The sequence below is a fragment of the Lissotriton vulgaris genome, chromosome 2_2, assembly GCF_964263255.1.
Source record: "Lissotriton vulgaris chromosome 2_2, aLisVul1.2, whole genome shotgun sequence".
Lineage (NCBI taxonomy): Eukaryota > Metazoa > Chordata > Amphibia > Caudata > Salamandridae > Lissotriton > Lissotriton vulgaris.
The window spans coordinates 282,880,325-282,901,369 of record NC_141688.1 but is presented as its reverse complement, the minus strand read 5'-3'; the positions used below and the strand labels follow the sequence as shown (position 1 = coordinate 282,901,369).

General features: G+C 45.5%; 1 protein-coding gene across 1 annotated transcript in view; it reads right to left on the bottom strand.

Annotated features, from left to right (window-relative positions):
* TTC17 (tetratricopeptide repeat domain 17) overlaps nt 1–21,045 on the bottom strand; it is a 575,315-nt gene that overhangs the window by 400,450 nt on the left and 153,820 nt on the right. The window contains exons 6-8 of the mRNA XM_086959610.1: nt 16,712–16,821; nt 10,884–11,031; nt 9,603–9,742 (exon numbers count right to left, since the gene is read on the bottom strand). Of these exons, the coding sequence (XP_086815736.1) occupies nt 9,603–9,742; nt 10,884–11,031; nt 16,712–16,821 (398 nt within the window). The remainder of the gene's footprint in view (nt 1–9,602; nt 9,743–10,883; nt 11,032–16,711; nt 16,822–21,045) is intronic.

Here is a 21,045-nt window from a genome sequence, read left to right as displayed (position 1 = left end):
GGGAGGGGAGACTCCTGAATGTAGTATCGGTGTACATCCCCCGGCGCTCCACTCAGTCACGCTGCCGGCACTGGGCGACTTTCTCCTGGCCCTACCTGAGGGGGATATAGTGGTCGGGGGAGACTTCAATGCTACTGTGGACACCCTAGTGGACAGGTTCCCGGCGGTAACTCAGGCTGGTGGTCCTTCCAGTTTCCAACGGTTCCTGAACGCTCTGGGCTTGGTCGACATCTGGAGGCACATACACCCTACTGCGAGACTATACACATCATTCCACGGTACATAACAGTCTATCTCGGCTAGATTACTTCCTAGCGCTGGGTGACGGCCTGCAACACGTAGATAGCATTGACATCCAACCTAGGGGGAGATCAGACCACTCCCCGGTCTCACTAACGCTGTCTACCCAGGAGAGGTCACGTAGAAGGATCTTTCCCATACACGCTTCCTACCTCAAGGTCCCCGAGGTTAGAAAGGCGCTCAAGAAAATAACGATGCTTTACTTTGCTGAAAATACCTCCTCAGTGCAGTCTCACGCTGTTGTGTGAGAGGCATATAAGACAGTTCTGAGGGGACAGGCTATAACGTCAATAACAGGATATAAGCAAGAGAAAACACTAGAATTGGCCGGGCTTGAATTGGCTCTGCACGACGCAAAGATAGCAAATGCGGCAGACCCGACGCCAGACACGTCTCATGCCCTACTCATACGCCAGCAGCAATATAGGGAGCCCTTACGATATCAGGCGACTGAACAAATCACCGCGACGACACATAGAATCTATGACATAGGAGCTAAGGCAGGGAAAATGATGGCCTGGCTGGACAAGAAAGGGGGGAGCGCTAGGGGAATACAACGAGTGTGTGATAAGATGGGGAGGCTGCAAACAAGCCCTGAGGAGATGGTGGAGGCCCTTGTCGATCATTTAGAAGGTGTGTACACCCCAGCTAGAGTGGTGTCAGCGGACGAGGCCAGAGTTTCACTTGGTCCCATTCCCGTCCAGACACTGACTGTGGCGATCCCCAAGCCCGGAAAGCCGCCGGAGGAGTGTACGTCATATCGCCCCATATCCCTTCTTAATGCCGAAGTTAAAATTCTGGTGAAACTTCTCGCTACCCGGCTGGTCACACACCTCCCACACTTAATACACCCAGATCAGTCAGGCATTATGCCACACAGAAATACCGCTCTTAATCTACGCAGGGTGCACGGAGTGCTGGCAAGGGCGTAATTACTTTCGGATCCGGCGGTCATATTGGCTCTTGGCGCAAAAATGGCCTTTGACATGGTGGAATGGGAATACCTTTTTGAGGTCTTGGCGCACCTGGGGTACGGTCCTAACTTCATAGCTTGGTCAGGTTGCTGTACACTAAGACAGTGGCGCAGGTTGTGGCGAACGGCCACATTTCGCATACGTTCCCTCTGGAGCGAGGTACCCGACAGGGTTGCACCCTGTCGCTGCTGCTCTTTGCGATAGCATTGGAACCGCTGGCGACTCTGATACGCTTGACTCTACTGTTGAAAGGGATCCCATGGGCGGAGGGGTGGGAGGATCGCTCTATGCGGATGACATGTATTCCGGCGCTTCTGGCTATGTGTGACGAGCAGAGGAAAGTGTCAGGATACACCTTAAACTGGGCAAAGTCGGAACTGTATGTACTGTAGGGTCCGGCCCCGGTTCTTGACGACGTTTGCCTCTTAAGAACAGCAGGGTCTTCCTTTAAGTACCTGGGAATCCATGTCACCAAGGACCCAATGGAATTCTTTCAGAAAAATCTGAACCGCCTCTGGAGCGGCTGAAACAAGACGCTACATTTTGGGCGACGCTGCCTTTGACACTGCTGGGCAAAGCGGCGCTATATAAAATGATGTCATTGCCGCGCTTCCTGTATATATTAGATAATACACCATACCCGGTGCTGCCCGGATACTGTAGGCAGGTGTCGGCGTTGGAATCCGGCCTCCTATGGAGTAATCGCCCGGCACGCATAGCTCAGGCTAAAATGCACAGGGATTGGTATGACGGGAGGATTGCGTTGCCGAACCTGCAATTGTATTACTGGGCGACTCAATTAACACCTATCAACCGGTGGCTGCATACTCCCCAAGACGACCCGGCATATAGGGCTGACAGGGCACAGCTAGGTGCCAACACTATGTTGGCACCTTTATACGATCAGCGCCTCGTGCACAAACTGGTGGGACCCACGAGACTTACTGCAGCGCTGTGGCACACGGCACAAACGAAACTGGGGTGGAAGGGGCGAATTACTAAGCTCACCCCATTGTGGGACACCAGGGCCTTGGGGAACCTGAGAAGCTGTAAGGGCTTTACACACTGGGACAACATTGGTATATCCACAGTGGGAGACCTATGGGACAAGGGAACAGTAGTCCCCTTTGCACAGCTGAGACAGCAATATGAGTTGGGACCTACGGAATCGTTCCGCTATGTGCTGGTACGGCACGCTCTGCTTACAGCCATCACACCCGACGCAGAGGTCCCTGAGGCATCTCCCCTTGAAGATCGCCTTCTCACGGAATATATGCAGGAACGAGCAACGTCCCTCACTTATTGTAAATTGATTAACAACCTATCTGACCCTACATTAAAACTAAAAGATGAATGGGTGGCTGAAATAGGAGAAATGGATGATTCATTGGCGTCTCCAAAGAAGGTGGGCATATCGGCAAAATTCCGACTCGTACAGCTTAAGATCCTACACAGGGTGTATTACACGAGAACTACACTGCACTTAATACAGCGGGCACAACATCCCTACTGTCTGCGTGGCTGTGGGGAGGAGGGAACGTTTTTTCATACTATATGGGAATGCCCTCGCATCTTGGAGTATTGGAGACAAATAATGCGCACCATATCTCAAACAATGGGACTGTCCCTAGTCCCTGAACCACGTAAATGCCTGTGAAATGTCTGGGAACCGAACGACCTATCCAGACACGGCCAACAGTGGTCCACTTTGGGTATGATTTTAGCAAAACCTGACATAGCACAGAAGTGGGGAGCGGTCGAGGCCCCCACGTTGACACAATGGTGTGTAAACATGGATAGGGTGATTATTACGGAGAGGGCTGTATATGCCATTAGGTCCTGCCCACGTAAATGGAACAAAATATGGACCCCGTGGAATGTCTTCAGGGGGAAAATGTGTGAACCCCTGTAGGAGGACGACCCACTAACATCAGACGAGGAGGGGGAGGATGAATAGGCGGCGTGGGAGGAGGTGGGGCAGTGCTGTAGACAATTTGAGCTCACCTCTGACATGTACTCAGAGGGGGAGAGCCTGTGAGGCTGGCTGGCCTGGCTTGGTATAACACTACGACAAGGACACCAACCTGGGGGGGAGAACAGCTCAAACCGATCCACTTGTAAAGACTATGTTTGCCCACTCTTTACAGACCTTATGTCGAAGACGGGACGGGAACTGTGCTTTCAAATTCTTGTCTGCCTTACGGATAGTATGTGGTAACTTTCTTATTTAAGTAAGGTTGTTGTTATAAAATAGAAAAACCGGACCTATACTTATCAGAAGTAACAATGCCAGTTATGTACACACATTGTTCTATCACGCCGCCGAACCCCAGGGATGTCCGCACATGAGCAGTGTTACTCGGACAGTATTGCATGCAAGTGATCGTGTTGCGGCCGGCCCCTGGGGTTGTAGGCCAGACTCTGTGTATGATTCGAAAGGTACAATAAAGGTCTTTTAAATTATTTTTTTTTTAAAAGAAGAGGCAGAGCATTCCAGAGCCTAGGGCCAAAAGAGGAGAAAGCTGAACCTGCAACACCAAACTTACAGAACTTGAGAACTGAACAGACACTCTCTTAGAAGCGTACACTACGGATCAAACAATATCCCTGAAGTTTGTGTTAGATGTAAATAGCACTGGTGCCAGAAAAAGCTTGTCAATTAAAGCAAAGGGCATTATATCTGATGCACTCGCTAAATGAATGCGAAACCAGTGAAGGTTAACATGATTGAAGAGACAGATGAGGGAGTAAATGGGTGGTGCATTTTGAACTATCTGTAGTTGCTTAATAAGGTAACGAGATTAATCAAATCTTCTCATATTCAGAAAGGCCTAAAAGGCCTGGCTTGTCCCTAAATGGCTACTTCAGGAGTAGTGATATTTTTACACAAGGTACTTGAGCACTAAGCTGGCCATTTCTGACTGAATGTTAACGCTATCCTACACATCTTATAAAATACATTTCCACAAACGAAGGATGAAGTGATCTCGTGTGATGTGCAATATTTAAATTATGCACCTCTAAAAATGAATCCTGCAGGGGCTTCTGAGCCTTTGACCAGCTCACCTTATTAACGGACCTCGGACCCTGGGATATTTAACCCTTGACGACCTCAGATCACCGGCACTCTTCGTCTCCCTCCCGCCGCCGCAGTGGTCATCTAGCGCGGCCGCAGTGCGGAGGGGGGCGCTCTAAACTACAGTTCCCAGGCTCCCTCTGCTGTGGACAGACGCCACACCATCGCGCCGGGCGGTGCATAAAGCAGGCGTCACTCCGGTGGAGCGGGGGACGCCTGCAGGGGCTTCTGAGCCTTTGACCAGCTCACCTTATTAACGGACCCCGGACCCTGGGATATTTAACCCTTGACGACCTCAGATCACCGGCACTCTTCGTCTCCCTCCCGCCGCCGCAGTGGTCATCCAATGCGGAGGGGGGTGCTCTAAACTACAGTTTCAAGGCTCCCTCTGCTGTGGACAGACGCCACACCATTGCGCCGGGCGGCGCATAAAGCAGGCGTCACTCCGGTGGAGCGGGGGACGCCTGCAAGGGCTTCTGAGCCTTTGACCAGCTCACCTTATTAACGGACCCCGGACCCTGGGATATTTAACCCTTGACAACCTCAGATCACCGGCACTCTTAGTCTCCCTCCCGCCGCCGCAGTAGTCATCTAGCGCGGCCGCAGTGCAGAGGGGGGCGTTCTAAACTACAGTTCCCAGGCTCCCTCTGCTGTGGACAGACGCCACACCATCGCGCCGGGCGGGGCATAAAGCAGGCGTCCCTCCAGCCCCGCGGGAGGCGAACGGGACGCCGGGCGAAGCCCGGGCAAAGGGCGGGCCCTCTGTGGCTCTCAGAGGCCAGAGGAGGATGGGACGGGCCACCCCACCTGACATTTCCCATAGGATTTCCAATAGGAGGAAGTACAGAGACGCATTTTTCTTACTGACTTATACTGTTTTGCTTATTGCCGCTTTTTGGGGTATTGTATATAAAATATGTCTTTTTGGGGGGAGCTCAATGCCCTGTGTGGCACCAAGTATGTCCCGGATGCATCACCCCCCCTATTATGGGCACTAATCCTCACAACTCAAACGGCACTCCGCGGGACCTACCAATACAATTAAAGAAAGACAAAACTCAAGCCAATGCTCTGCCTCGGGGTCTCAACATTAAAAGGAAGCACGACGGGGAAAATGTCAATGATAACCAACCTAAACCAACCTTGTCAGCCCAAAGAAGGAGATGGCCCCATTCGCTTTTGGGACTTGCATGACTTCTACCCGAGCTCCCTACACATCCCGCTACTAAGTTTTAAGGCAAAGAAATATAACTCATGGGGAAGGGGATTTTACGCACCGAGCGCCACTAACCTCCTAGCCTCTAATAGATATGTTCCACTCTTTAAAATCTGTACTTTCTGAGAACCAAATACAAAGGGGCCACTCATGAGTACTTGCTTAATTGACACAGTAGTATGTAACTACGTTCTTCCACTGAACCGTAAGCCATTTTTTGGCTCTGTATGCATAACCTTTTTTTGTTGCCACTTGATAATGAAATGTTTCATATTGATTAGCTGACCCGTCATACTGATTTAATCCTGTTTTAATAGTTGATATCAATTTTGTAATGAAATGTTAAGGCATTTATTTAGGTATTGTTGCTGCTTTTATGATTTTAAAACCAAAATCGAATAAAGCTAATCTGAACTGAACTGAATCCTTCCTGGACAATGCTCATGTTAAAATATCATTAAACAAGGTAATAGGCCTACTAAGGTCTAAAAAATAGTAGTGATGACAGATTATGGCCTGCTGGCAATGCAGAATGCAGAGTGTAGGAAGCTGGCTCTATATATGGTATGCCGCCAGGTGATTATACCATGCACAGAGTCCAGGGGTTCCCCAAAAGTGTACAGGACTCAAAGGAAAACCCAAAGGGCTCTAGTATTGTGAGCGCGCAGCCTTAGGCCTAAAACAGAGAAGTATAAGGCATTTGTTGCACAACATTTACCAATAAGGGACACAAAAGGAGATCCACATCAATTTTCATAAAAATATTGTTTGTTTGTGCCTTATTTTAAGACCATGATCTACTCAATAAGGTAAGTAAGTTTTGCAGAAAAAATACTTACTGTTAAAAGTTTTCAGACAGTTCAATGTTATCCTATGGAGGAAAACAATAATGTGGTTATACAGGTAAGTACGCAACTTACAGTTCCAATCTGTGGGACTTAAGGTCAGCTAGGGTCAGGTGAGGACCAAAATTGCACCACCAGCGGCACAGGGACGGCCGGGTGCAGAAGTCAAAATCAGCGTACATCCTAGTGCATTGCAATGTAGACTAGGGGTGCTTAAACCCACACTGCTAGCAGTTAGGTAAATTGGTGGCAGGTGCCAAGCTTTGGGGGTGGAGACCAGCACAGGGGGACGGGGGTACAAAGCAGCACCAAACCTACAACAGCAGCGACACAGGGGTTACCGGGTGCAGGGTACAAATTCTGTATCGGGCAAACAATGCTTTTCTATGGAGAACTTGCCTCAGACAAACAGGCTGTAGGTGTCACACCTGCGGTTGTAGGAGGGAGACCAATGACAGCAGAGGTAATTAGAGATGTAGGTGGTCAGAGGGGCACAGTCGATTCAGCTCACCAAGTCCCTGGGGCTTCTTGTGCAGGGCTGCCTGAAGACGTCAGAGTCTTCTTACGCGAGTCAGTCGCAGTCACGGGGAGACTCTGGATTCAGGCTGGATTTGAGGTAAGGATCGCTGGGGAACCTGTTCTGGGTCAGTGAGCCACCTAGACACGGGCTATCGGCGTCTGGTGCAGAGTGGTCAGGACTTGCAGTTTCAGCTGGCACTAGGGTCCTTGGTGTTGGATTCCTGGAAACAGAACCGCTGTCCTCTGGAGTTCTGGTCTTTGTTTAAGTTGATGCGGTCTTCCTCCGGTTTCTGGAAGTCACTGACTGCAGGCCAGGCGGAATCTTCTAGAAGGTCTTTGGAGCTGGAGACAGGCCGGTAGGTATGTGGTCTGGTCAGTAGTCATCTTCAGGCTTCGCTGTACAGCATCTTCTTTGTCCTCCTTAGGTCGCAGGTAACTCGTTTCAAGGTCTGAGGTAAAACTCTAAATACTAGATTTAGGGGCACATTAAGGGAGTAACAGGTAGGGTCAATGGGCACCTCACCTGGAGTGACTATCCCCTCTATTACGCCACTCTCCTGTGGGAGTGAGGGGGTATAGTCCTAGCCCTGATGGGCAGAGTTCCCTCATCTACAAGATGGAGGGGACTAAAAGGTGTGCTTAACATTTCCTCCTATACTGAGGGGTGGAATTGGCAAAGGTGGCACACCTCCTAGTCTAAGTTTTCCCAACGATTTTTCTGCCCAAAGTGGGGGTTAAAACCAGGGGCAGCCATATACTGCAAGCAGCAGCAGAGGATGGGTCGCATTACAAAAGCGTCAGGCCTTTGAAGCTTCGCCTTGGAGCACTGTGTCCATCGTGGGGGAGGAGGTGTGAAAAGTCCATCCGTTGTTTCTGGTCCGGGAGAGCAGATGATCTCCACCCAGAGGTCCAGAAACCGGTCTGTGTGTGGCAGGCTGCCTAAAGGAAGTCCGTGTCCACACCTGGGTCGATAGTTTTTCAGGGGGCACCTCTGAGGTGCCTTTTGGGTATATGGTTTAAGGCATGTCACACTGGCAGCAGTGGGGGCACTCGGAGTTGTTTGCTACCAAACACTCCTAGCTTCAGTGAAGCCATTATGGTGCTGGGGAACTATTATTGTCGAATTTCCAGCCCATGTACTCCTTATGACTTCCCTTGCACTTGTAATATCTAAGAACTGACAAGTAGTGTAGGGGCATATCTACTCGTGTAGATATGCCCTCAGCTGTGGTTGTCGCTTGCTGTCCATATAGGTCACGGAATTTGCCCCCCCCCACTACCGCGTCCCCCCCCCCATCCCCCCCCCCGCTGCCGCGCCCCCCCTCCCCCCCTCATTCCCCCCCCGCCGCCAGCCCCGACTACCGAGCTCTTGCACACCGAGCGATGTCCCCTGCCGCCCCCCCGCCACTGCCCTTCCCCCCCGCTGCCTCCTCCCCCCCGCCTCCACCCCCGCGGCCGCAGCGACACCACATCCTCGATCACCCCCGCCCCTGCGCAGCCCGTACAGGGTGCACCACACACGGCTAGGATTCAAGACACACTACCACACGCACATGCACTAGTCCAGCAGTTGTTGAAATGTTTCTCCCTCCCCCTCCTCTTTTAATTCCCAGTTATACCTTTTGGTTGACACAGAGACTGTTGATTTTGTACACGCGCTAATGCTCGACACCCCCCTCCCTGTTTCCGTATCATACAATGGCAACTGGGTGTTTTCATGTACAGGCAGCGGAAGCCCAGCGATCCATGTGACGACGGGGGATATGATCCTGCTCCAGCTCGCTACTGTACTGAACAGGGAACATAACTCAATGCAATGACTGTCGGATTTCTTACAGCACCCTGGTCCTAGCGCAGTGCCATGAGCCGCAAGCGCTGCGGCACGAGACATTTCCTAGCACCGCTGCTTGTGAACTAATGCATTACCACTGGCTACTGTTTATTTTCACTCGTATTTAATTGCCATGTCATTCTGTACTGACAGCCGAGTACCGCTTGTAGTAGTGGTTTATTGTTATGACACTGTGTGACTGCTGTTTAACTCATCTGTGAAACTGAATAAAGTTTGGGACCATTGGTCTTCAAAAAAAAAAAAATGCCCTCAGCTGTGGTAGAGTGCACCCTACCTTAGGGCCTGCAAGCCCTGCCAGAGGAGTAACTAACCTATACCTTGAGGCAGTGGTGGATGGCATGGACCCAGGAAGGGTGCCATGTCGACTGTCGTTTTTTCACCTCACAGCGGCATGCAAACTGCAAGGGCAATGGCATAGTCCTAGTGAGGGATCCCAAGGGACCATCTTTAGCTTCCAGGCACAAGGTACCAAGGATACCGCTTACTAGGAACTTACAGGGGCAGAAGTACCAACTGTGGATATGTTTAAAAGGAAGAAGCACTGGCACAGGTAACCTGGTTGTCAGGGACCCTGTGCACTACAGTCGAAACCACATCAATGTCCAGTCAAAAAGCGTGGGCTCACCATGTCAAAAGAGGCACTTTCTCACACAGTGTTCAAAGATCGATTCAGCCCGCCAAGCTTCCAAACGAACACATGTTTATGCTTCACAAGACTTGCAATTACAGTTGAAACTCAGAAGTCACAGTGAAGAGAGAAGCTTTAAGACTACCAATGCTTTGTGGCACGTTACAAGCCACTCATTAGGTAGATGCTTACCTGTGCTGAGCTTCAAGTTTCTGCTCTAATTTTTGCTGACACAGTACAGCGTGCTTCCTCTTCAGAGCTTGCTCAAAGCCCGGCTTGGCCTGTAGAGCATGATCATAGCACAAAACAGAGTGGTTGTACTCGCCAAGCATCTAGGGAACCAAAAGAAGAAAAATAAGACAGGCCCATGGTGAGCTAAAATGAGCCTTGTATTCCATTAGGTTATCGTAAGACATTTTTTTGTGTTTAACTAACCGGTCCATGTTAAATAATAAAGCAACCTGTGTACTCAAGATATAGTGTTAGTTTCAGTAAACAACCATCTATTGCTGTAATGTACCCAAATACAGCTCTCAGCAAACTCACAGAAAAGCCCTTTTCAATTTAAATGGCATCTGGTTTCTATTGTGAATTTAGCTACATGAGCAGTAGCCATGCAGAGCTCAGCACTTTGTTAAAAATCACATTAACCCATCTTTCAAGTAGTCTGAACCATACCATGGCCATTCCATGCTACCAACTGACTGGAGGATTATTTCTCCAATCTTACCATGGCAAGTGATAGTAACAGCCTTGGGCTGGTTTTCCCTGCACACAAAATCAGACTTGGGAACTGCATGAATGGATTTTCCAAACAAGTTTTTCCACATTTTCATGGGATACCAGCCCCTAGAGCAGTCTGTTATCTTTATAGGTCAAAAGTTTGGAAAGTGACCTGTTAATTATTTTGGGGCCAACATGTTAGAGGAGATTTGGGATGCAACACAAAGCGAACACTGGAAAGATAAATTGAGTTTGTCAGTTGTTTCTCTGCAAGAGGGGGTAGAAAGGAAGAACTATTTTTATAACAGATGGTTGCCAGTATCCCTTTCAGTGATTTCTAAACTTTACAGTAAAGGGAATGAGTGGAGGAAATAGGATGTACCCATGCCTTTGTAACAGGGTAGGCATTTTTCTAAAAGAGGGTTATTTTTGATAAGAGACGCTTTGGTTCCGCCATAATCATCTAGGACTTATAGTCTCGGAGGGGTTTCTTTAGACACATTACTTTTAAACAGGAGTTGCGCTCTGGAAGTAGAATCATCTACAGTCCGGTGACTTAAAGAACTAAACCCTACTCTACTCTAGGTCAAACTAGTTAGTTCTATTGTTACCAAGTTACTTATCTGTACATTGGGGAGACAGGAATCTACTAGACACCTTAGGCAATCTACAAAATAGTTATTAAACATATGTTCCTTTCATTAAGAAGATAATAGTATTTGTCTTAAATGTTGAGGATATCACACTCACTGCATAAATGTTTCCCAGTGTGTAGTGACTGGACAAAAAGTCTCCAGACACATCCAGGGCAGCATGCACCAGGATTGCCGCATCAGCCGAAAAGTGAGCCCGGTGCAAAATATTTGCCAGGTTGACTAGTGCAACATCTTTACTGTGCCTTGCAAGAGGAAAAAAAGATAGTATTACAGATATGCTGCAAAGCTTACTGAGATCAGTCTGCAATCATAAACTAAGCAGAAAGCATATATTTAACTCAAATTTATTCACATTGTATCCTTCAGTAAGAACACTGTCCTGAACTCATAGTGATCTCAAATTTAAAACCTACATACATAAATAAATTCTCACCCACTCCCAATTATAGATTATCAAGAACACTTCAATTAAATGTACATTCCTCTCGTGGATAGATTCAGAAACGTTTTTGTACACATAAGTCAAGATATGTGCACTAAAGTAAAAAAACATCTGCAAAGGAAAATTAGGCAAAATGGAGAATATTTCTCAAAGGCAGATTGAGAACTAGGGCAAGTTCATCAGTGTAACTGTAAGTGCCTCCATAGACTTGTACAAAAAGCATATTCGTAAACCTCTTCCTGGTAGATTCACAGTCTGAAAAAGCCTGCAAACTTACTCCACTTAAGGACCTGGGTGTGTGCATTTTACATTGACACAAGGTAAGGCCCACTACCATACTTAATGTAGTTATTCTGGAGAGAGACAAAATTCGTTTAAGGTGCAAACAAACATTTAGAACCCATTACAGTATGCAAAAATGTCCTCCTAGGTTGAAATTCCACATTTATCAAAGTTTCACCTACGAATCTGCCTTTTTCAGTGCTTAATTCGTGAACAGAATACACAACAGTACCTGCATTCCCACTTTTTGAATTTCAGAAAACCACACTATATTCTTTTAGTGGTTGGGTTATTTTATTCAACCTCTAATTTTATTAAATTTAAATATTTTCTCAGAGTAGGAAGTCTCTTCTATTCTCAGAAACACATACAGATTGCACAATGAAAACACTTTAAATACACACATATACAAATACTTTTGGACGAAATCTATTTGATAACATAAACACACTTATATACAGTAATTGCTTCACTTTTCAATTCAAAAGAGCATGCTGCTCGATATAATTCATCACAAAAAGCAGCATGGCCGATATTTGCCTATTTGTAAAACACCACATAAAGATCTAATTAATTCCTTCAGTCTATGAGGATGCCTTAATTAATTCCTTCAATTCAAGAAAAAATGCCGACGCGTTTCCAGCCACGTATAAATTCTTCACGGGCTTTCATGAGGGCTTCTTATTATAGGCAAAGAGTGGATAATCTATAAAGCAAATAAAAAATAAAACTAATCAGCACTAATACTTCTATCCTTCCTCGCAGCATTTAACAACCCCAGAAGGTCACTTCACATACCTTCTAGATGATTCTTAAATTGAGGATGTTTGATGGTTTCCACAGTGTGGGAGGCAGCCAGGGGTAATTAATCTGAAAGAAACAATATTCTAGTTCACTCAACCTGTTTACTATGCTAAATTTCATGGTTCTTACAGCGAGCACTAAAACAGAGCCTACCTTACATCTACTTCTGGTTTGTGCACGCAAACAGTCTTTTTCAATGCGTGGTGAAACAGGGGGTCAGGGGCTTGAGTCAGCTCTGTGGAGAAGAGAGTATATGACGTTGCGATATTCTCCCATCTACTTTCATTCAAAACATTTGGCATAACCCTTAGTTCAGCGTACCTGTATATACTTATGATGGCGTTTTGGACTCTGCTATCTTCTTTTTTCAGCCGATCCTTATACAAAAAATGCCAATGCACACATTAATGTGCGTTCTATACCTGGAGATACAAGAGTTTTGCGCAGCAACCGCTATATATTCTCACCTCTATCTTTTCTGAAACGCCCAAGGAGCCGGTCCTCGCGTTTCTTCTTGGCTATGTTGCAACCCCCGGAATCTTCCTCAATCACGAGCAATTCCTGTACTAAAAATACTGTTGCCAAAATTACTCTCAAGCTCACGTGGATATTACGATATTTCAAGCAAGTTATTGGATCTTTTCTTACCTATTTAGCTTCATGTCACGCAGACAGTATGGCGTCCTCGCTGCAGGCAAAAGATAATTCGTTAGCCTGGAAGCGATGCCTTGTTAACCTGTTCAATGCGCTACTAAGGATGCTGGGAACTGTAGTTCAACTGCGGTCCCTGGTATTTTCGCATTAAGTGGTTTCATTTCAATGCCGCCTGTCTTGGTACGTAAACACTGTTGTAGGATTTATAATCAAAATAGTGGAACCGCCAAATGCGGCGGCAGCCCTGGGAGCTACCCTTGTATGAGCTTATATCTGATTATATAATGATTTTTGAGTACAGCTCGCGTAATATTTATTTACTAAGTTTGCTACAATATGAGTACCACAGTCCCTTCTTAATTCAAAACTTTGACGTGCAGCATAATGCCTACAACAGTGTTTACGTACCAAGACAGGCGGCATTGAAATGAAACCACTTAATGCGAAAATACCAGGGACCAGCATCCTTAGAAGCGCATTGAACAGGTTAACAAGGCATCGCTTCCGGGCTAACCAATTAGCTGTTGCCTGCAGCGAGGACACCGGACTGTCTGCGTGACATGAAGCTAAATAGTTAAGAAAAGATACAATAACTTGCTTGAAATATCGGAATATCCACCGTGAGCTTTAGAGTAATTTTGGCAACGGTATTTTGTAGTACGGGAATCGCTCGTGATTGAGGAAGATTCCGGGGGATTGCAACATAGCCAAGAAGAAACGCGAGGACCGGCTCCTTGGGTGTTTCAGAAACGATAGAGGTGAGAATATATAGCGGTTGCTGCGCAAAACTCTTGTAGCTCAAGGTATAGAACGCACATTAATGTGTGCATTGGCATTTTTTGTAACAGGATCGGCTGAAAAAATAAGATAGCCGAGTCCAAAACGCAGTCATAAGTATGTACAGGTACGCTGTACTAAGGGCTATGCCAAATGTTTTGAATGAAAGTAGATGGGAGAATATCGCAACGTCATATACTCTCTTCTCCACAGAGCTGACTCAAGCCCCTGACCTCCTGTTTCACCATGCATTGAAAAAGACTGTTTGCGTGCACAAACCAGAAGTAGATGTAAGGTAGGCTCCGTTTTAGTGCTCGCTGTAAGAACCATGACATTTAGCATAGTAAACAGGTTGAATGAACTAGAAAATTGTTTTTTGCAGATTAATTACCCCTGGCTGCCTCCCACACTGCGGAAACCATCAAACATCCACAATTTAAGAATCATCTAGAAGGTATGTGAAGTGACTTTCTGGGGTTGTTAAATGCTGCGAGGAAGGATAGAAGTACTAGTGCTGATTAGTTCTATTTTTTATTTGCTTCATAGATTATACACTCTTTGCCTATAATAAGAAGCCCTGATGAAAGCCCGTGAAGAATTTAAACGTGGCTGGAAACGAGTCGGCATTTTTCCTTGAATTGAAGGAATTAATTAAGGCATCCTCATAGACTGAAGGAATTAATTAGATCTTTATGTGGCGTTTTACAAATAGGCAAATATCGACCATGCTGCTTGTTGTGATGAATTATATCGAGCAGCATGCTCTTTTGAATTGAAAAGTGTAGCAATTACTCTATATAAGTGTGTTTATGTTGTCAAATTGATTTCGTCCAAAAGTATTTGTATATGTGTGTATTTAAAGTATTTTCATTGTACAAGCTGTATGTGTTTCTGAGAATAGAAGAGACTTCCTACTCCGAGAAAATATTTGAATTTAATAAAATTAGAGGTTGAATAAAATAACCCAACCACTAAAAGAATATAGTGTGGTTTTCTGAAATTCAAAAAGTGTGAATCCAGGTACTTTGTTGTGTATTTTGTATTTTAGGCCCTACCTGGTTCCTGTCAGTGGGCTTAACCCCTATGTTGTATAATTCGTGAACAGAGCATGGAAGTGGAAGGTTCTTTCATGAGTGATGCTTCCCGTTATTCGAGTTGGAAGATCGATTGGGTGGGGGCTTTCGTGTCATAACTTGAAAGCAGAATCGTATGGCGTTTTGTGTACAATTGTTGGAATGGTCTGGTGGTCCCAGTATTGTCCTACAGTGAAGTGTAGTGCTCCATGAAAAAGCAAGTCTTTTAAGCTTTCCTAAAGACTGTTCGAGAGGAATAGTTTCAGCGTTGTTAAAACCTTGTAGGCCTAAATCTTCCCATTTGTCTAGTGTCTGAATATTGTCTGGGAGACCAAATTGTTGATGCCTCACCTAATGGATGAATGATGTGTTGTACAGTGGATATATTGAAACTAGTACAGATTTTTGTGAGATCCAGTTCTTAATCTGTTTGGATCCAGTGCAGTACTTTCAAAGCAGAATTTTATTTCTTCTGGTTCATACAATATCTCTTACCTTAATTTTGAATTCTCTGGCGCTTTCTTTTTTCCCCTTTGGTCCCCTACAGACATTATGAAACAGTAAGCCAGTATTGAACCAAGACTCTAGGGAGTTTAATGCCACAGTTTACTTGCATGAAGAGAAATTAGATTGCTCATCATCTCAAAATTTTATTTTTTAATGAAGCAGAGGTCCGCCATGTAAAGCAGAGTGTTCTTGATCTAAACCAGTCTCCAAGAATTTATAAAAGAGGAGAAAAGGGTTGTACCCATTTTCCAGGGCCATACGAGTATTAGGCGCCCCCTACACTCATTGACAGTATTTTCTATTGTCCACTTTGGGCACAGATGGGGGATTCTGCATTCATCAGTACAAGTCGTGGGCTCAGTAAGTCATCACTTATCCCAGATAGGGAGTTATGTATTGTAAGCCTTAAACTAGAACTGAAGCCGGTGCTGCACAATTTCCTGAGCCAAGGATCTCATGCACTTATTAAACCACCACACAAAACCTTAAAGGAATACCAGATTTAGATGATGGAAACAAATTCCAATGTCAGCTCAGGGAGGATCAAAGTTACTACAGAACAGTGACTGATACGTCATCCATTTGTACTAAATGAATGCTTATTTTTAGGCATGCTAGTAGTTAAGTGTTCCACCATTTAACACCATTTTCTATTCTTCTACCCCATGATGGTCTGCTCAGTAACTCCATCTACTGTGTTCTGTTCTTCATCCACAAGCTTAAGTTTAGGTGTGACAGAAGTCTGTGATCTCATTTTATTTTATGAACAATCGCATGCTGCAAACCTACCAACTAAAGCTTTTCTTTACTACATCAATATCACTATGTGACAGTTTAACAGTAGAGAAAAAGGCCATAAACACAAATAGTACAAATAGTGTACACGTCAATTACCATGCCAAAATGTCATTTCCATCACAGCATAAATGGCTTATCGGAATTCAAAGGCATTTTAAAAGTCTCTTCAATCTGCCGTCAGAATTGAGAAGTTCATGCACACACATTTTACCATAAGTTCTCTTCAAATGCAGTATTTTTTTATGCTGTGTCCATTCGCAGCTATCTATTATGCTAGATTCCCTTCTCAGTGTTTGTATTCTGTATTTATGTTGTTTTCAGGTCTCTATGTCCTAAATAATACTCCTTTTCTTAGCTGTCTCTCCACCGTTATCTTCAAGGTTTCTTTTCACAGCTGATGCCTCTCACTCTCACTCTCACTCTCACTCTCTGACAGGCATTTCTTGGTCAGCTTTCTAGTTTACTACAGCTGTAGTCACTATATATTTTTCTAAAATGTCCCTACATTTCCAATAACGGATACACCCATCACACCGCACACATACAATGGACACAAAGACAGGCACAATATTTAGAAATGTATACCTAGAAGAGAAATGCAGCGCCCGCATGGCACATTCCACCACGTGGTATGGCTCATTCTTGATCCTCCAATAGAAGGACGCCATGTCATACAGTACCCACGAGGATGTGTTCTGTGGGTACAAAACCAGATATAGGTAAGATACAGATTCATGGGAACATTAAAGATGATTGTACCAGCTGTGACAATTTAAATCAGGTAAATCCTTTCACAAGATAGGAGTGACGCCTTCTCTGCATTATCTAGGTCTGAAAATATGCTAAAAGAAGGTACGTAATGTGTTAGTGGGAAATCTGTGGCTCAAAGGACAACGCAAGCATACATCTCAATTCAGCTGTGCCCACCACCACATGTACGGGTAACGCCAGGTGAACCCTTCTCCAATTCCCCAGTCTTCTGAAGGAATTGATCTTAAATCCTCATCATGGGTGGCAAAAGGAAATACTCAGCCCCTGGATAAAATGGTGTAGGGAAATAACTATCTGGCAAGGTGTTCAGTTTGAATGGTATTTTTCAAATATTGGCGAGACCATGTGCCTGGGAGCCAAAGAGTTGTCGGTTTCAGTAGAATCACTTTTGTCTTGTGTGGTATACTGTTAAAAAAAACTCCAGTTCATTAGCAACAGAATCCAAACCAAAGAGCCTTGAAAAACATCTGATCTCATCAGAGCCAGAGGTTTCCTAAGGTAAGCTAAGGTACAAAATTAAAACTAAAGGGCTCAAACAACCCTACAGTGAACACTGCAAAGACAAATTATCATTTTGTCCGAAGCAAAGAAAATCCTAACATTGTTACGAGGTATTGTTATTCTTTTTGGCATGCATCTCCTCTCTCTCAAAATTAACAATTTTAATTAACTAAAGCCAATACGAATATTTAATATAATGAGCATTTAGTGTGTCAGTCCCAAATCTATCAGTCCCAAATCTAGCCGTAGTTGAGAGCAGAAGCTTAAGGCACTTGCCAAACATCGTAATGAGACGTGGTGTCATCCTCAAACGCAACTTATAATACATCACTTTGTATATTATAGTCAATATACTGAAAGTTATTAGGCTGGTCAGGTTTATATACAATTTCGTTAATCATACATTAAAAAATATATCTCAATTACACCATATTTAAATGAGATTTAAAGCCAGACACTCTATCCTGCCAAATCCCTAGATAAAAGTAGGAGTTTAAGGCACTAAATATTCTGATATACAGCGACATGTCTGCAGATTGGCAAAATTAGGATATTAACTTCTGCAGAGAGTGGAGGTCATTCAAGGGACTTCTTCACATTGCTTAAAAAAGACTTGAAAGAATGAAGTCCTCAGAGAGCACTAATCTGGAGTAAATACAGCAGAAGTGCAGAGATTATTTGGTCTTCAATGGCAAGAGAAAATTGCAGACATCGTAGTGTGATCAGGCTCATAGGCGGAGTCAAAAGGTTAACAGGGAAAATGTAGCTGGAAGATGCACAGCTGAAGCAGCCACAGGTGCCCAGGGCCTGAGGACACACCAGAGAATACTAGAACATAGGTAACAGAGACTAGATGAAAGTCATGACAAGAAAATTGCGCATGACCGGTCAGAAAAGCCAGAGGTTACATATACGCATCCAGGCAGGGCCAGGCAGCAAAGTTGGGCTCTTATCCATGTTGCTCCAAAGAAGACTTTGTGGTCAGGGAAAAGAGTCTTCAGACTTGACGAATTGTTCTTAGAGCAGGTTCAACCTCCACATGGAGACGATTCCTCCACACTACAAGTCATAAATCTGGATCGAGAAGACCTCGCAGATTTCAACCTTGGGATCGACAAGGTGATGTGGTCTCTTTCCTGACAGAGTTGTCAAAATGAGTCACAAAGAGCGCGCAAATCTCCGGCCAGGCCATCTACTGATGCTGATGGCAAGCAGTCACAGTCAAGAACAGATCCTGAGGAGTGCACTGAATCCAGACTCCACAGACCGATGCTGTGTGAAAAGAAGAGGTATTCCAGAACCAATACCTATGGCAACTTGATCTCTCATTCAGGGGCCTTATCCCTAAGCACTAGAAGACGGAAAAATATTATTTGTAATAATTTGTACAAAAATAAATTGTACAAGACACCAACTCAAGGTCCAACCTGGCGGGCATGGAAAGAAAGGTTTTCAGAACACCAGAATAACATCAAACACACAAAAGGTGATAGAAGGATGCTTGCAATAAGTCTAATCACTAGTAATCACTCAGAGGAGCATTCCAAACCACTGCCACCTCAGATTAGACCCAGCCATATGCAAATCAGTCTTGACCCTGCTCTTGGTGTCAGACAGGTCCTCTTAGAAACGGAACACAAGCTAATCAAGACCGGTTTTACTCTTATTGGGGCTCTGCAATCAGAGGTAGCTTAGTTCCAGTGGCGCAGTGAGCAAGGGACCCACGTCTGGGCATTTGATATGATATTATATGATATATGAGGTTTTGTAACGCGCTTCGATAGTCAAGACTGTCCTGGCGCGGGGGAGAAACTGAAACAGAGTGGAGAAAGGAGTATGCTATTCATGAATCTGAAAGAGGTGAGTTTTAAGCAGTTTTTTAAAAATTGGTCGGATTGGGAGCGTGTCTAAGAGCATCTGGCAGGGCGTTCCACATTTGAGCTCCCTTTACCGTAAGGGATTGTCCGCCCAGGCGGACTCTTCTAAATCTGGGGACGACCACCTGCTTTTTGGAGGTGGATCGCAGCTGACGGGTTGGGAGGTAGAGTGTGAACCTTTTGGCTAGATAGAAGGGGCACGGTCCATGGAGGGCTTTGTAGACGATGACCAAAGTTTTAAAGCGCACTTGTTGTGCCACAGGATGCCAGTAAAGATCCTTCAGCTGTTTGCGAACGCTGAGTCTCCTGGGGATGTTAAAAATGAGTCTCACCGTGGCATTCTGGACAACCTGTAGCTTTCTGATCATATAGTCAGGAGCCCCTAAATAGAGGGCGTTTGAGTAGTCCAGACGGGAGAGTACCAGAGCCCTGGCAACCGTTTCTTTCGCCGTTTGAGGAAGGAGGGGAAAGAATTTGCGAAGAGTGGTCAGAGTTCCAAAGCATGTCCCCGCCAAGCGTGAGATCTGGTTGCAGAAACATAAGTCGGCTCCGAATCAAATTCCCAGGTTCTTGGCAATCCCGCTCTCTCCCGTTGGGCATGTTGATTCACAGGGCCAGATGGACTCCTTAAAGTCAATGGGGAATTTGCCGTAGAGCAGGATTTCTGTTTTATCCTCGTTGCATTTGAGGCAAGATTTGGCTAGCCAGGCAAAAACAGAGGAAAGGCACTGGCGGACTCCAGAAGTGCACAAGTTCTCCTTATTCCAGGTGAAGAGAAGCTGGGTGTCGTCGGCGTACGCCATTATCTTGGCGCCCCAGCTCTCTGCTAGCCGGACAAGAGGAGTTAAATAAATATTAAATAAAAGGGGACTTAAGGTCGACCCCTGTGGTACGCCAGTTTCTACCCTTCTGTTAGAGGAATGATATGGGGGAAGCCAAATCTGTTGGGTACGGTCAGATAGGAAAGACCTAATCCAATCTAAGACCGTGCCAGAGATGCCTATGTCCTCCAGTCTAGCTAAGAGCTGGAGGTGGGGCACCGTGTCGAATGCGGCAGAGAGGTCCAAAAGAATAAGGGCCGCTCTGCCGCCTCCGTCAAGGCATTCCCTGATGGTCTCAGCCACTTCCACCAATGCAGTTTCCGTACTGAAAGAAGTGCGGAACCCTGATTGGGCAGGATGGAGAGCTCCAGAGGATTCCACAAATCTCTCTAGTTGCCGTAATGCCGCCTTTTTGCAGACTTTGGCAAGGGCTGGTAGGAGTGATATGGGCCTGTAGTTGGAGGTAATCGAAGGATCTGCGGTAGGTTTTTTTATTAAAGGGAGAAGTTTGGCTTGTTTCCACTTAGTGGGCACGGTTCCTGAGGTTAGGGATTCGTTAACCAGTGCGGTGACCATGGGGGTGATTACTTCAGCTATTCCATTCAGGACCCTTGCAGGGCAAGGATCTGTAGGTGACCCAGACTTCAGAGTTTTTAATATGGCCATGGTCATTTAGGTTGGCCCATCACAATCACAAATGTGATGGGAGAATGCAAGCAATAAAACTAAATCACTGGCAATCGCTCTGGGTAGCGTACCAACCCATCTTTCTTTTGTACACCATGTCACATCCGATAAAATCCAGTCACATGCTAATCAGTTTTGACCCTGCTCCACAGGACAGTATAGCCAGAACTGCCAAGCTTATATTTTAACTTAGAGAAATGTTACAAGACAATGAAGCTGATAGGAACAAACCGAGAAATTAGCAATTTATTTTAATTTTTTA